The following is a 13,717-nucleotide window of genomic DNA, read 5'->3' as shown; positions in this document are numbered from 1 at the left end:
AGGGTGGAAAATGATACTTGGTTGTTTTTTTTGCAAATACGTAAATAGATGCCTTTGAAACTGGTTATAGCAAGCGAATACCTACATGTATTTGTTGGAGGACTTTCAAGTGATTGGACGTATGTTGGGGACAAAGTTATGTAGTTCTGAGTTAAACGGCTTCATTAGTCTACCTCTATGAGAAGAGCCCAGTTAGCGTTGATCTTCCAAAGTGAGTGAGGGAAGAGGCCTCATCAGAGTCATTTGGGTTGTTGGTCCTCTTCTTCTTCTTCTTCTTCTTCTTCTTCTTCTTCTTCTTCTTCTCCTCCTCCTCTTCCTCCTCCTCCAAACAAAGCATGCATGACAAAACAACTTCATTATTATACAGAGAGGCTGCTTTCATAGATTTGTTAATGTCAAACCTCTGCAGCACAAAGACACCTCGACGGTTCATCCGAGGACACACCAACCCTCACACCACCAACCACCATGGTCCATGGTCCCAAGTTGGAAGCAGATGAACTGGCAAAAATACACCTTGTCCTTCGAATCTACACTCACTCTTTCTCTGTTTGTTTAACCTGCCCAAAGTGCCACACTTGAAAGCCATGCGACTTTGGAACAACAACGGTAGCAATTAAGTCGTCTCCGTGATCAAAGTAATTGAAGGTCGGCATCAGTGTTGGTTTGTTCCAGTGCACGTTCCAAAGACTTAAGACATCATCATCATCCAAACATTACCTTGTACTCTCTCTCTCTCTTTCTCTCTTAACCAACGAGACAAGAATCGGGAAGTGTGGACTTCTGAACAAGAACACTGTATATAATGGCTGTGATGGTAATATCTGATAAAACGCATTTGTAGTGGCAAAGAAATTGAAAACTATATATGAATTGTCAAATGAGATTGTACTCGGAGTCGGGAAAAAAATCATTTTTGACATCGGTTTTATTAGCAAGAAAGGCTACTTGAATGTCTTATATTGCTCCTAGAATTTATGATTTATGTTAAATTTTGCATTGCAGACCAGCGTGCTGAATTGTAATCGGCTACTTTTTTAAAACTTGCTCATAGCGTTCCATGCAATATTGGGTCTCTTCCTAACAGTTTGGCATCAAATCTTAAATGCCTATTGATTCTGCCCAAATTGTCAAATTTGGAGACAATCAATACGTTTGCTCGTGAAGCACATATGATATGCCGACAATGGGGTACCCCCACGGGGTTTTCTGAACGCAATTTTTGAAATGCGACAGTACTAAATTTTACCCAGTCGCATTTCAAAATGCGCGTTCACGAAACTATCTGATACTCTCAGTAGGTGGAACTGGGTACATATCGCATCTCAAAATATGCGCTCACGAAACCACGTGGGGGTACCTCATTGTAAAGGCTGTTCTTTTGACATGTTTCTCTAACTTTTGAAGCCAACTATCGCATCGACAAATGGTCAATCCCCTGGTTAAGAAGTCCAAATTTAATGTCTTTATGACAACATCAGTTTGTGATTGAGTGGGTTGTGAAATTTCAGCGAGGTTCTGAATTTCAGGCAGAAAGCCAGTGAGTGAGTGGCTCGCTCCAATGGATGTTGTACGTACTATACGTAGTGTACGTACATATAGAAGAGAAAGGGACGAACAAGATTGGGGCTCATTCCTTGGATGAAAGTGGTTGACGGCCACTCATTTGACGGAATGAAACACGCACCAACACCATATTCGGACATTCTTGGAATACTAAATAACGCCATAACAACTCTCCTTCAAGATCTGTCGACCAAAAACAACAACAGCAACGACTCCTTGCTAGATTGTGGACCCAGTAACATGTCAACAACCCCTTGATCCATTGGTCATTATTCATTAATACACCGATCACAAATGGTCCTAGCCATCGATAAGCAAACCACTACGACTCATGTCCACGTGTTGATGGACTATTTACGCTTTAGTAGCCGTGCAATAGAGCCAGAAATCACTTCCCAACACGATAGACGAAGCTTGGTCCTGGTCTGATAATCCCAAAGATGGTAGCATCCCCGGGAAAACGAATTGTTAGCCACACTTTCAGGTTTGACACAGGAAAGCCATCATTGGAGGTACTTCTAGAACGCGTACCAGCATGCATAGGGCGTCTAATGAGGCAGCCAGTTGCCATAATCAGATTTGGAATGAAATTTAAGCAAAGTTAGTTTCAAAAATTGGAGAGCGAGTGGCAAATGAATGAGGGACACAGAGAAGACGGAGGGAAAAAAAGTTTCCCTTGGCTGCCTTGAGGGAAACGAAAAACCCAGGGAATTAAATCAAATCTTATCCTCCTGCCATCTTTCAATCCACAAGGTACTGCCCCCAATTGAATGTGGATTCCACATTTTGGAAGTGCACGTACGTACAGCACATAGTAGAAAGGGGGAAAATAAAAAATGGAATGACGACTACTTACCAACAACACGAAGACAATGTGAGATGGTAGAGGAGGGTTTCATCTTGTGAAGAAAAAGTCACACCACAATAAGTCACTTTTGTAGCACAGAAACACACCACTGCACTTCTTTGAAGCGGAAAGAAGACGACAATGCGAGGTAAAGTGGACGACGCCTTTACACCCACAAGCAAAATGTTTTGTTGTCAAAGACTTGTGTGAGTGTTTATTTACCTGCAAAAGAGAGATTCGAGATAAAGCTTGATCAAGGCACTTCTTTCTTATCATCAAATGATTCAAATCGATTTCCCTCCGTTTCAATGCCAACCTCAATCTGACCAACGACAAAGTACCAGCTCAAGTCGAGTATATGTAAGTAAGTGTTTTCACTGGAAATGGTTCGACTAAGTCTTTTTTTTTACTTTCGCCAAAGAATCAGCGAAAAGGTCTCTTCTTGCCTTGGGATCTCGCACTGGTCGCATATGACACAATGTCAGAGCTCGACTCCTTCCCTAACTCACTCACTTTCCGACTACCTGGTACTCACTTTCTTAGAACGAATCCGACAGATGTTATGAGGCCGTGGTGGAGCTTGTATTATGCAGACCAACCAACCCAGCTCTTAATTCGCCCTGGAATTATTTGACCAAATGGTTCCTCTTCGTTCCGACCGCTATCGAGTTTCACTGATTTTCACTTTCAGGATCACCAAGCAAATGGTTTCGTTTAGTCACTTCCGATGAGTATGAGAATTGTGTGTGTGTGTATGCGAGTATCGGCTTGTTTCTCAGTGTTTCTGAGCTTCAGCAAATGCTAAAACCGTCTGCAAAGTGAGAGGAAAGTTCAATTCAAACCACACCAAAGCTTCCCGTTTCTTGTTTAAAAAAAGGCCTCAAACAAACGATGATCCGATGCCAATCCAGATGAAAACGGATTAAACCCCCCTCTGAGTCTGACCAAGAAACACTTAAAGCGTGTTGGCTCTACGTGCTTGTGCTAAAAGCCGAAGCCACAATGGCTGATTCTTTATTAGCTGAGAACGATGTCGAGCAAACCGCAGTTTGAAATTGGTCAATTGGTCAATGGCAATGGCGAGAGAGGATAAAAGAGTTATGCTGCTCACCCCGAAGATGTGTCCTCAGTGTTCACCGGTCAGTCGTGCTCACTTTCAATTCACTCTCTAGTGTAGCACCTTTGATCATAATGGTCTCCTTCTGTATCTGCGGTTGTGTATGTGTGTATGTGTGTGTGTGAGTGTGTGTTTCCCACTTACTTTCCGTGTCTCTCCGTGTGTCGCTCGTATATTTCACATATGGTGCCGAAAATATCACACATACGATGATATCAGCACGCAGAAGCGGGCTCGAGAATCAAAGCCAAGAGAACGAACCACGCTCACAGGGAGTCAAAGAAGAAACCAAGACCAAAGTGTGTAAGTGGTGCTGCAGACACTAGGGTCTACCAAGAATCATTTGTACGTAGTCGGATTTCCCCCGGCTCTCCTCCTTCTCCTTCTTCTGCTCGTTCTCTTATGATTCAGACCGTCTTAATTTTTGTGATACGATGCCGTTTTCTTTCGTCCGTGAGCTCTTCGGGCGAGTCTCTCCCTCTGTCTTCTACTTCTTCGATCTTGTGTCGTTCGTTCATTCCTTGGCGTTTCCCGTGGCGTTTTCCCCAGGCCAACAGGCGTTGCGGGGCAGCGTTCGCGGTTCGAAATCCTCTTACGTACGCACGAATCTTGTCCATCCATTGAACCTCGAGTGAAGTGGCGTTGGTCGGACACTCGATCTAACAGTAACTTGGTCGTGGTAGAGATGGTAGCGTCTGTCCATCTCTGGCCATCCAGCCAAAGGTGGGCTCAGATGAGTTCACGCTCGGAAGCGATTATGATGCAATTATTAATCTGAGGTGAAATGAAATGAACTGGAATTGCTTCATGTTGGAAGGAAGGGAATCTATGAGTGATAAGTTGAGATTCAAGTAACTCTATTAATCCATTGGTTAATTACCTAGGCAAAAATGATGCGTTGCCCGAAAGACAAAGACAAAAATCAATTTGCGCTTTTTGATATGTTCACGGGTTAATATCAATTTCCCTTTGTCTATTGCCTCGGCCACATCGATATATACAATGCCATCATTCTAATATTTAAATGGATGCCTTAATCAGAAGATTATTTCAGGATCTTTAAATCAACATCAACAATGCCCATCTATGCTTGTTATTCGGTCATCGGGAATTGGCTTTCCTCCAGCAGTTCGCTTGCTCGTTTGCTTCCCATATTTTAGTCCCGCGTGTTTGGCACGGGTTGCCGCGATCTTTCGAGCACAAAACTCGTCTCTGAATCCCAAAACCGCTAATCCCATGGCCTATTTTGTCAGGAACACGATGATACCATCCTAAGCGTGGTCATTAGCTTTGGGTTTTGGTTTTATGACAAATAGCGGCAACGTGTTCACGGCTGAAAGGGACTAGCTAATCCGAGGTTCTCCCGGACACTAATAGAAATCCAGCATGGTTTGCTATTATATCACATGGCCCAAATCAGCTTCTTTTGAGCCCTGGATAGATGGGCCGTTCGACCCAGGGATTTTGATTCTATGCTTTCAAATGCCTTAATAGCCATGAAGTGATCGGTAAGACGTGGTAAAAAAAACTAAGGGTCTCCCTGACATAAATAGAAATCCAACATGGTTTACTTCAATAAAATACAGCCCAAATCAGTTTCTTTTGAGCCCTTGATCGATGGGACGTTCGACGCCCGGATTTTGATTCAATGCTTTCAAATGCTTCATAGCCATGAAATGATTGCCAAGATGTGGTAAAACCAAGGTCTGTTGGAAAGAGATGAAAGCGTACCAGATGACTCCCAACATGGTTTGCTTTGGCTCAAAGAAGAAATTCCCGAGGCTGGACAGGGAAGAGGCTTGCATTTCTGGGAGGAAATCTCCTCTAATACTTCATTGACGGGATGAATTAAGATGCAATACTTCATTACGAGCCATTCAGACCGGATTGAAGTTATCTCGTTGAATCAGCATCGATTTTGAAGGGGATAAGAAACTCTCACTCTCTCTGAGATCCTCTGATTGTCTTAGAAGTTGTCGAAAAGCAGCATGCTGCTTAATAGTTGCCTGTTGTGCAACGTGCATGATTCTTGTTCCCCACTCAACCACTTTCAGCTTCGTAGAGCACATGGAAGTGCAATGTATGTATGGCCCGAAACATTTTTCCTCGTGTTATCACATGACGCCGCCGATTCAAATTTGGCGCTACCTCTCTTGAAACACAGAGGCCCTTATCTCCGTATGTTTTGGAAAGTTTTGCCGAGGATTTCAATTTTCTATTCACAAGACACACATAATTGGCAGGAAATGATCATGAAATTGCGACATTTGTTACTGGACGAAAAGGGGTGAGTCTTAAAACAGATCAATTTCCACACTTTGACAATGGTTTTGTCTAGTATTTTGAGACGAGTTAATGGCGGGGATCATTAGGTTTCTTAGTTCATAACGTTATTATTTATGGCTTTGTCGATTTAAAAGGCAAGAGCAAAGCAATGCCAGCCATGAAGAGAAGATGCACATTATGGCTAAACTGGATAGGTTGAAAGGTGCAATTTTCATCGCATTAACTAAATTGTATCGATAGTTGTCAACTTTGACAGTAAAAAGAAGTCTTGCTTGTATTTTAATATTTGAAGTGCTGTTGCAATATTGTCCCAATTTTTTTCCAGTTTTTTATTACTGATCGAAAAAATTGCTAAAACGATAGCAATCTAATGATAAGTTTAGTACTGTGACCTTCATCGCTTCGTGAAATAAGAATAGCTCCATATTAACTAAACTAAAGATACCAACTAAAGATTGTACCTGCAATGTTTGCGGCGAGTTTCTTCACCATTTCCATAATATACAATACTTCTGTGACCAAAAGGATGAATAATCATCTCAATAATTGATATCAAATATCAAAGGAAAACTTATTTTAAGTGTGAAAGATAACAAAATAAGATAACTTTGTATCAATTAAATTTGCATCAAATTCAAAACTTTGCTTGCCTCATTTGAAAGTTGGGGCCAAGTTTAGTTTTTTCTGGAACGCTTTTTCCCTTTAATTTGGTATATCCGAACAAATTGACGTATTGATAGTATTAACATTGGCAACACGCTTTACGATAGAGAGATTTGATCTCAATGCCTAAAATAAGCTAGACTTCTTACAACAGTGATTGGTTTGTAGTCATTCGTTGTACAATTTGATCTTTCCATTTGAAACTGCCGCATTGTGAGCAGTTCTAGATTCTGGTTGTGGTATTTCCTGTTTGTCCAATCTGTCCACATCCGTTTAACAATACATCCCATGGAAACCACGTCTCAAACTCTACTGAAATTTAATCGGACGACATGGTTCATGGTAGACTCCTGTAGTATCAAAATTCGTTTTTAGCCAATTTTATGACCATTTTGGGTTAAATGCAAATTTAGATTAGAAACTCAAGGTCAAGATCAATTATTTATGCAGATATTCATTTGGTTGCATTATGACTTATGGGCCCTGAATGTAGACACATTTTACACAGAATCTTTTAATCCAAAGCTCCATCCATTGAAACTTGTCAGGACAGCGATTTTTCCTTATTAATCACCGCAAACATACAAATCGATTTACCTTGGCATTGGGTTTGGGAAAGATGTAAAATGGATCTATCAACATAAGACCTTGTCAAATAAAGACTATCTGGAAGAGTGTCATAATAATCACAAAATACAAAAATGTTTTCTCAAACTCATTTTTTTCGAGCACATGGATTCGAAAGAAAGGATGGTGTTTTGGCACCCAGATAAAGGTAGCCATTTTTATGCTAGACTAGGTTTTGAGATTTGAGTTGTCCAACTTACATCTGAAATTGGAATTCTCGAAGCTACGGTATTACAAGCACCAGAGGATGAAAGTCAAAACTGTAGCTTTGGGAACCCTTGAGGGTAGTTTGAAAGATGGAAACCTATGCCTTGAGTTAAGGAGCAAAATCTACTAATTTTGAGGCAGAATAACTTTGCAAAATCAAATGAATAACAAAAGGGTTGTAGAAAGCCTGATTCATTCAGTGCTAAAGGCTTTCTTGATCAGCTTTTGTACTTTTAAACATGAATGTTGATAGAAAATAGCGGAAGAGAATAGGAATTCATTCCAATATAAGGCTTCGCTTCCGCCCGCTTCGCTACGCTTCCGCCCTAGATTCTGCAATTTAGCCTATTTTGGGTAAAACCCAAGCTTATTTACCACGAAGATTGCCGTTACTTTCTTCCTGCTTAAACAAATGAAAGAAATAATGGGTAAATATTTCCTCCCCGATGCTTTTAAAGGTCCGTCTCAAATGCAGTGACTTATCTGCTAGTGATGGAATCAAAGAAATGATCACTGGATCGGGAGGCTGCGACTTGGGTCATAAATTTATATTCTCTGTCACAGATGACATTACTTGGTGCATGACAGAAAATCCTCAAAATGTAACCCTGATTTTCCTCTCGTCAAACCCCTGGAATACTTGTCTAATGTTCAATTTTTTCAAACCATGGAAGGAAAACTTTGTTTCAGGTCATAATTCCTAACTGTTAAAAAATCGTTTAAAACGATTTCAGCCATCTTTTTCTGGAAAGGTAGCGGTATCGGTAACGGTAACGCGTAGCTTTTTTCCTAAAGAGTAACAGTTCAAGCCCCGCACATCATAGTCATATGAAATAATGTTGGCGCAGCTCATCAAAATATTGAATTGTTGGCATTTTTTCGCTTTGTGCAAATTTGAGAATAGTACTGCAAAGTTTGCTTTAATTTTCTCTTCCACCAGGTTCAAAGTGAAGTGAACTACTTGTTTCGCCTCGACTCACCAGACACAATCCAAATGTATTGGGCCATAGACCACTGAAAACTATGGACGTACCTCGACCAAGACTAGTCTTAACCAAAACCCAATTCAGCCGCTATTACCTTTAGGCTGTCTTTAGAAACTGTGGTCCGATTTGTTAATCATGATATTACTTGATATGTGTTGAAAATTGCGTTTTCTTGAGCTTCAAGAAAGCTATGGACGAACCTGAAACATGACAAGACTAATGGCGCAGCCCTGATGATTAGTCTTGGTGATCGAGATATGTCCATAATTTTCAGTGGTCTATGGCTCAAGCTACGTCCCTGCTTGATGGAATTGATGATAATTTTCAGTGGTTCATGATTGGGCTCACGAGTAGTCCGAAAGTGCGGCAGGGTTCGGTTCTTAGTCCCTTTTTCTCAACCAGGATCGTTTTAGAGGTTGCGCAATTATCTATATTTGACTTCCGCACGAAGCGGGGTGACGGTCATCGGATTCCCTGATGATGCCTGTGATGAATTCACTACATTGTTAAATGAGGTGGCCAGCAGCTTACTAAGCTAGTCTGTACATTAGCAGTTGGACGGGTGAAACCAGGCCAGACGTGGTAACTAGGGCCCGATGTTACTGTACGCCATCAAGGCTAATCATCTTCCCCATCGCCGAAAAAGTGAATTTGTCACCTCCGATGACCAACTTCCGTGATTTTTTTCGATTCTCCCCTCTTGGACGCAGGCCAGCTAGAGTCACCCTGACAACGTGGTATCAAATTTGGTCAACAAATATTGGATCAGGCCATCTAGCACTAACTCGAACGTCAGACTCACAACGTGGTCGAGTCTCGACCGTGTCCCAACCGTGGTCCAGCCGTGGCCCAACCTCCCGTCCGTATTCCCGGTGTGGTGGAAATTAGTGGTAGGCCCACGACAAAGATTGGAGAAGCATGGCCTTGCCCGATAAGATTCTCAAGCGCAAGCTCCAGAAGAAGGAGAAGCAGAAGCTCAAAGTACTGAAGCAGCGGGAAGCCCAGCCCGCAGTCCAGCCCGTAGCCCAGTTGGCAGGTAAGTGGGTGGATAGCCCGGGGCCCGACTCCACTCCCATCCACCGCTGAGTTAGGAACTACCCATCGGGTCTGACCCTGATACATCTACCGGCCTACCAAGAAGGCGGGCGAGGAGGGTGTGGTGTGATGTCCTTTACTCGAGCAGCTCATTCATCCTTGATTGATATTGGATTGCAGTTTCGACCGTCAATGAAGACGATTCGGATTCGGAGATGGAAGAGCTGGACCCGCAGGGAGCGGCCGTGGTCAATGGCGGTCCCAAGCGTCAACACCCGACGGCCGAACCGCCCGCTTCACCCCTGAAAAAGAAGTCGAAAAAAGATCAGAAGGCGACAACGAATGGTGAGTGTCAAGTGAGTCGGGGTTATGACGAGTGACTTGGGATTCAAGAAGCGTTTTCCGTTGAATAGGCCAGCCAACTTCAGTCCACGCTAAACTAGCTGACTCGGCCGAGACCGCTCCGCCCCTCGAGACCCCGGATGAAGCCCCCGACCATGAGAAATGTGAGTGAAAATCGGGCACCTTGAGTAATGTGGGTAGTCGTATCGGTAGGAAATATGGTATATTTTGCCTCAAAGATAATCAAAATCACGTGGGACTGGGTTCGGATCCCTTCGCTCCATCAGAGTATTTAGTATGGTAACAAATTTCACTTCTCACCCTATAAAGTTATCAAAGTTGTCTTTCTTTCCCTTTGTAGTGCCCGGAACCAAGCTCGGTATCTTGTCCGACACGTCGTTCGCTTCTTTGACTGATCACGTATCAGAAGCCACCTTGAAAGGTGTGGAGGAAATGGGTTTCACTCACATGACGGCCATTCAAGCCAAGACCATTCCTCATCTCCTGGAAGGCCGAGACTTGGTCGGAGCGGCCAAAACTGGATCTGGCAAGACGCTCTCTTTCCTCATTCCCGCCGTGGAGCTCATTAACAAGCTCAAGTTCATGCCTCGGAATGGCACCGGTGTCGTCATCATTTCACCCACCCGTGAGTTGTCCATGCAGACCTTTGGCGTGCTCCGCGAATTGCTCAAGCACCATTACCACACCTATGGGTTGATCATGGGCGGAGCCAACCGCAATGCTGAGGCCCAGAAACTCGAGAAGGGGATTAATATCTTGGTGGCCACCCCTGGACGGTTATTGGATCACTTGCAGAACACCAAGAATTTTATGGTAAAGAACCTCCAATGTCTGATCATTGACGAAGCGGATCGAATCCTGGATGTCGGATTCGAGGAGGAGATGAAGAAGATCATTCGCTTGTTACCGAGTAAGTGTGCACAATCCCCAATTGTGCTAGGAAACGAATTCTGGATTCCCTAATTGGTCCATTTCAGAAAAGCGCCAGACCATGCTGTTCAGTGCTACCACCACCAAGAAGACCGAGGACTTGATAAAGGTGGCCTTGAAGAAAGAGCCCATTTACATTGGGTTGGAGGATCGCGCGGCCGATGGAGCGGCCACTGTTATGGGACTGGAGCAAGGATACGTGATCTGTCCTTCAGAGAAACGGCTTCTTTTGTTGTTCACCTTCTTGAAGAAGAATCGCAAGAAGAAGGTCATGGTGTTCTTTTCATCTTGCATGTCGGTGAAATACCACAACGAGCTATTCAATTACATTGACTTGCCCGTCATGTGCATTCACGTAAGAGCTCAAGGAGATGAATATTGTTTTGGTCGTCGTTTGGTCTTAATGAAATATCAACACCCACTTACATTTACAGGGCAAGCAAAAACAAACCAAACGAACCACAACCTTTTTCCAGTTCTGCAATGCAGACACCGGGATTCTTTTGTGCACAGACGTGGCTGCCAGAGGTTTGGATATCCCCGATGTAGATTGGATTGTCCAATTTGACCCTCCAGATGACCCCAAGGTATGGACATTGTGGGAGATACCCATGAAGTGATCTCACAAGATGAAAATTCAGTCATATGTCTCTGACGGTTAAAAAAGAAGGTCGAATGATTTGAAGCGACTGATCAAGGCAGTTTGCAAATGTATGAGTCATATCGTCAAAATCTACTTCAAATGCATTGAGTAGATCAACCATTTATTTCTCGGAGAAGAGACGATATACCATTTAAAATGTCTTGTTATCTACCTATCTTATATTGTCATATAAAATAACGCTTGTAAGTGACAACTCATTCTTAATACGTATATCTTTATCCTAGGAATATATCCATCGTGTAGGACGTACCGCTCGAGGTGAGGGTGGAAAGGGCCACGCGTTATTGATTCTTCGACCGGAAGAATTGGGGTTCCTTCGATATCTGAAGCAAGCCAATGTACCCCTGAACGAGTTCGAGTTCAGTTGGAGCAAAGTGTCCAATATCCAACCCCAGTTGGAGAAGCTCGTGGCCAAGAACTATTTCTTGAACTTGAGCGCCAAGGAGGCATTTAAGGCCTATGTTCGGGCCTACGAATCCCATTCGCTGAAGCAGATCTTTGACGTACACACTCTGGACTTGAAGGCCGTGGGTAACTCCTTTGGTTTCGTGACTCCACCCCACATCGATTTGGGATTGTCATTGGCGAATAGGAATCGGGCCCGGAAATCCGAAGGCCGTGGAGGTCATGGGGGTGGAAAGAAAGATCACAAGACCAAGATCTTCCGACAGGGAATGCCCAATAAGAAGTTTGTGAGGTGATCCACACATTTTCATAATAACGTTAATAAATTGCTTATGTTTTTGACAACGATTATTTTTTATGTTTAGTTGTTAGTAGGCACTTAAGAACTGTAAATAATGATGCCTCAAAAAAAGTATACTTTCATCGTTGGCATGGAACTAAAAAGTCAAGTGACTTAGATGAAAGGTTTTCAGAACACTTTGAGAGGTCTATTTACGTTCCACTTTTGTACTTGATCAAAGTTCAGAGACCTAATTTTACATGTTAACCTTCACGGCTATGACTTAGGTTGTGAATTGGGTTATTGAAGTCGGTTATTTTACAAACTCAGCGCCAAAAAACGGACGAAGTGAACATCAAAAGGATTTGTGTCTCATGATTCAAGCAAATTATGAATATTGTTTCAATTTAGGAATCTTTCAGTTACCTTTTCCAACAGTTATTAATTCAGAAAATGTCGGACCAGGTATGTAGTTTTCTATTCGCCGATGCCGTAAAAATAATCCAAAGCAGATCAACATGTCACTCTATCATACGCATCTGAAACGGGTCCTCTAGAAATACAACAAACCGGCCTTGGGCGAGCTAATCCTTGTCATAAAGTGGGAATGAGGGGTTGTTGTGGAGGAGGAACTGTATTCTATCCCATCATCATGTATTGTGACAGAGCCTTAGACCCTAGTAATCTCCTCTCCAAACCTCCACAGAGTGAATCTGAGTACGTCCTCTTTGACCTGGGCTCTCCAATCTTTATCTACCTGGAGGGACTCATGTCACCACCATCTCAGTCTTCCAAAAGAAGTTGATCCCCACACAACTCTTCAAAATGCCGGTGCTCCAATTGACCCATGAGTTCGGCTATGTTGCTTTGGTGGCCTCATCCACCTTCCTGCTGAACATGTGGCAAAGCATTCGCATTGGTGGCATGCGCAAGAAGCTTGACGTGAAGTATCCGGTGATGTACTCGGAAAAGCATCCCATCTTCAATTGCTATCAGCGAGCCCATCAGAACACCTTGGAGCAATTGCCATTCTTCCTGACCACGTTGTTCTTGGCAGGAATTCGATTCCCGTGTTATGCAGCCATGTTCGGGGCCTCCTGGTTGTTGGGACGAGTGGTATACACCTTGGGTTATTCCAGTGGCAGCCCTGACAAGCGGGTGCCGGGTGCGTTCATCAGCATGATTTTGGGCCAATTCCCTTTGTTCGTCATGTCGGTGGGAACCGGAGCCGGTTTCTTGGGATGGTTTTAAATTGCTTTGACGTACCCAGGCATATTGTTATAATTAAGGGTTGGAAAGATACCTTATTTGGGAACATTTACAGTATGAGCGATAAATATGGGTTCCAATGTAGGGTCACGTGTATATCATCATCATTGGTTCGCATTTTCCACCTCCATTTTACCTGGTCGGTTTACGTCTCAGCTCTGACGTTTTTCACCAGTTCTGTTTTGCTAGAAGAAAATAAAGCCATCAACATCTGCGATTACCTCGTCTTATTTTCGTTCTAAAGTGGTGACCCCAACGTCATCAGGATACACCCTTCTTCTTCAATACGGATGACTTCAAACAGCTCATCACCGGTCTCGTCACGGGGCAGACCCGCGCCACCATAACCGAGTTCGGGGAGGCCCAGGCCAGGTTCGTGGCCGACGCCGCGATCTCGAGAACTGCCGCCGTGTCCGCCGTCACCGGCTTGAACGCCACCAACGCCGCCTCCGCCGTCCCCGGGGTCGCGGGC

At 43.5% G+C, this 13,717-nt stretch overlaps 3 protein-coding genes across 6 annotated transcripts in view; 2 read left to right on the top strand and 1 right to left on the bottom strand.

Annotated features, from left to right (window-relative positions):
- LOC131880061 (uncharacterized) overlaps positions 1–3,968 on the bottom strand; it is a 15,991-nt gene extending 12,023 nt beyond the window's left edge. The window contains exons 1-2 of one of the 4 annotated variants that reach the window (XM_059226562.1): positions 2,949–3,968; positions 2,423–2,635 (exon numbers count right to left, since the gene is read on the bottom strand). In XM_059226562.1, the coding sequence (XP_059082545.1) occupies positions 2,423–2,465 (43 nt within the window). In that variant the 5' untranslated portion in view covers positions 2,466–2,635; positions 2,949–3,968. Of the gene's footprint in view, positions 1–2,422 lie in introns of all 4 variants that reach the window. The other 3 variants (XM_059226563.1, XM_059226564.1, XM_059226560.1) reach the window with 3 other exon arrangements.
- Positions 3,969–9,034: 5,066 nt separating this feature from the next.
- On the top strand, positions 9,035–12,044 carry LOC131880355 (ATP-dependent RNA helicase DDX18-like). The gene is made up of 7 exons (XM_059226963.1): positions 9,035–9,335; positions 9,515–9,679; positions 9,748–9,840; positions 10,038–10,607; positions 10,675–10,982; positions 11,062–11,214; positions 11,516–12,044. Exons 1-7 carry the CDS (start codon positions 9,218–9,220, stop codon positions 11,990–11,992), a joined length of 1,884 nt encoding a protein of 627 aa, XP_059082946.1. The 5' UTR covers positions 9,035–9,217; the 3' UTR covers positions 11,993–12,044.
- Positions 12,045–12,735: 691 nt separating this feature from the next.
- LOC131880356 (glutathione S-transferase 3, mitochondrial-like) lies at positions 12,736–13,462 on the top strand. The gene has a single exon (XM_059226965.1). It carries the CDS (start codon positions 12,802–12,804, stop codon positions 13,225–13,227), a length of 426 nt encoding a protein of 141 aa, XP_059082948.1. The 5' UTR covers positions 12,736–12,801; the 3' UTR covers positions 13,228–13,462.
- The last annotated feature ends 255 nt before the right edge of the window (positions 13,463–13,717 follow it).

This window comes from Tigriopus californicus, chromosome 5, assembly GCF_007210705.1.
Source record: "Tigriopus californicus strain San Diego chromosome 5, Tcal_SD_v2.1, whole genome shotgun sequence".
Lineage (NCBI taxonomy): Eukaryota > Metazoa > Arthropoda > Copepoda > Harpacticoida > Harpacticidae > Tigriopus > Tigriopus californicus.
This window is presented reverse-complemented; position numbering and strand designations above follow the sequence as displayed.

What these genes read in the sequence shown, in the direction of transcription:
- LOC131880355 (XM_059226963.1), top strand. Translation starts at nt 9,218, where the DNA reads ATGGCCTTGCCCGATAAGATTCTCAAGCGCAAGCTCCAGAAGAAGGAG. An exon ending in GCCCGTAGCCCAGTTGGCAG is followed by an intron (nt 9,336 to 9,514) that starts GTAAGTGGGTGG and finishes ATTGGATTGCAG; the next exon opens with TTTCGACCGTCAATGAAGAC. An exon ending in AGCCCCCGACCATGAGAAAT is followed by an intron (nt 9,841 to 10,037) that starts GTGAGTGAAAAT and finishes TTCCCTTTGTAG; the next exon opens with TGCCCGGAACCAAGCTCGGT.
- LOC131880356 (XM_059226965.1), top strand. Translation starts at nt 12,802, where the DNA reads ATGCCGGTGCTCCAATTGACCCATGAGTTCGGCTATGTTGCTTTGGTG.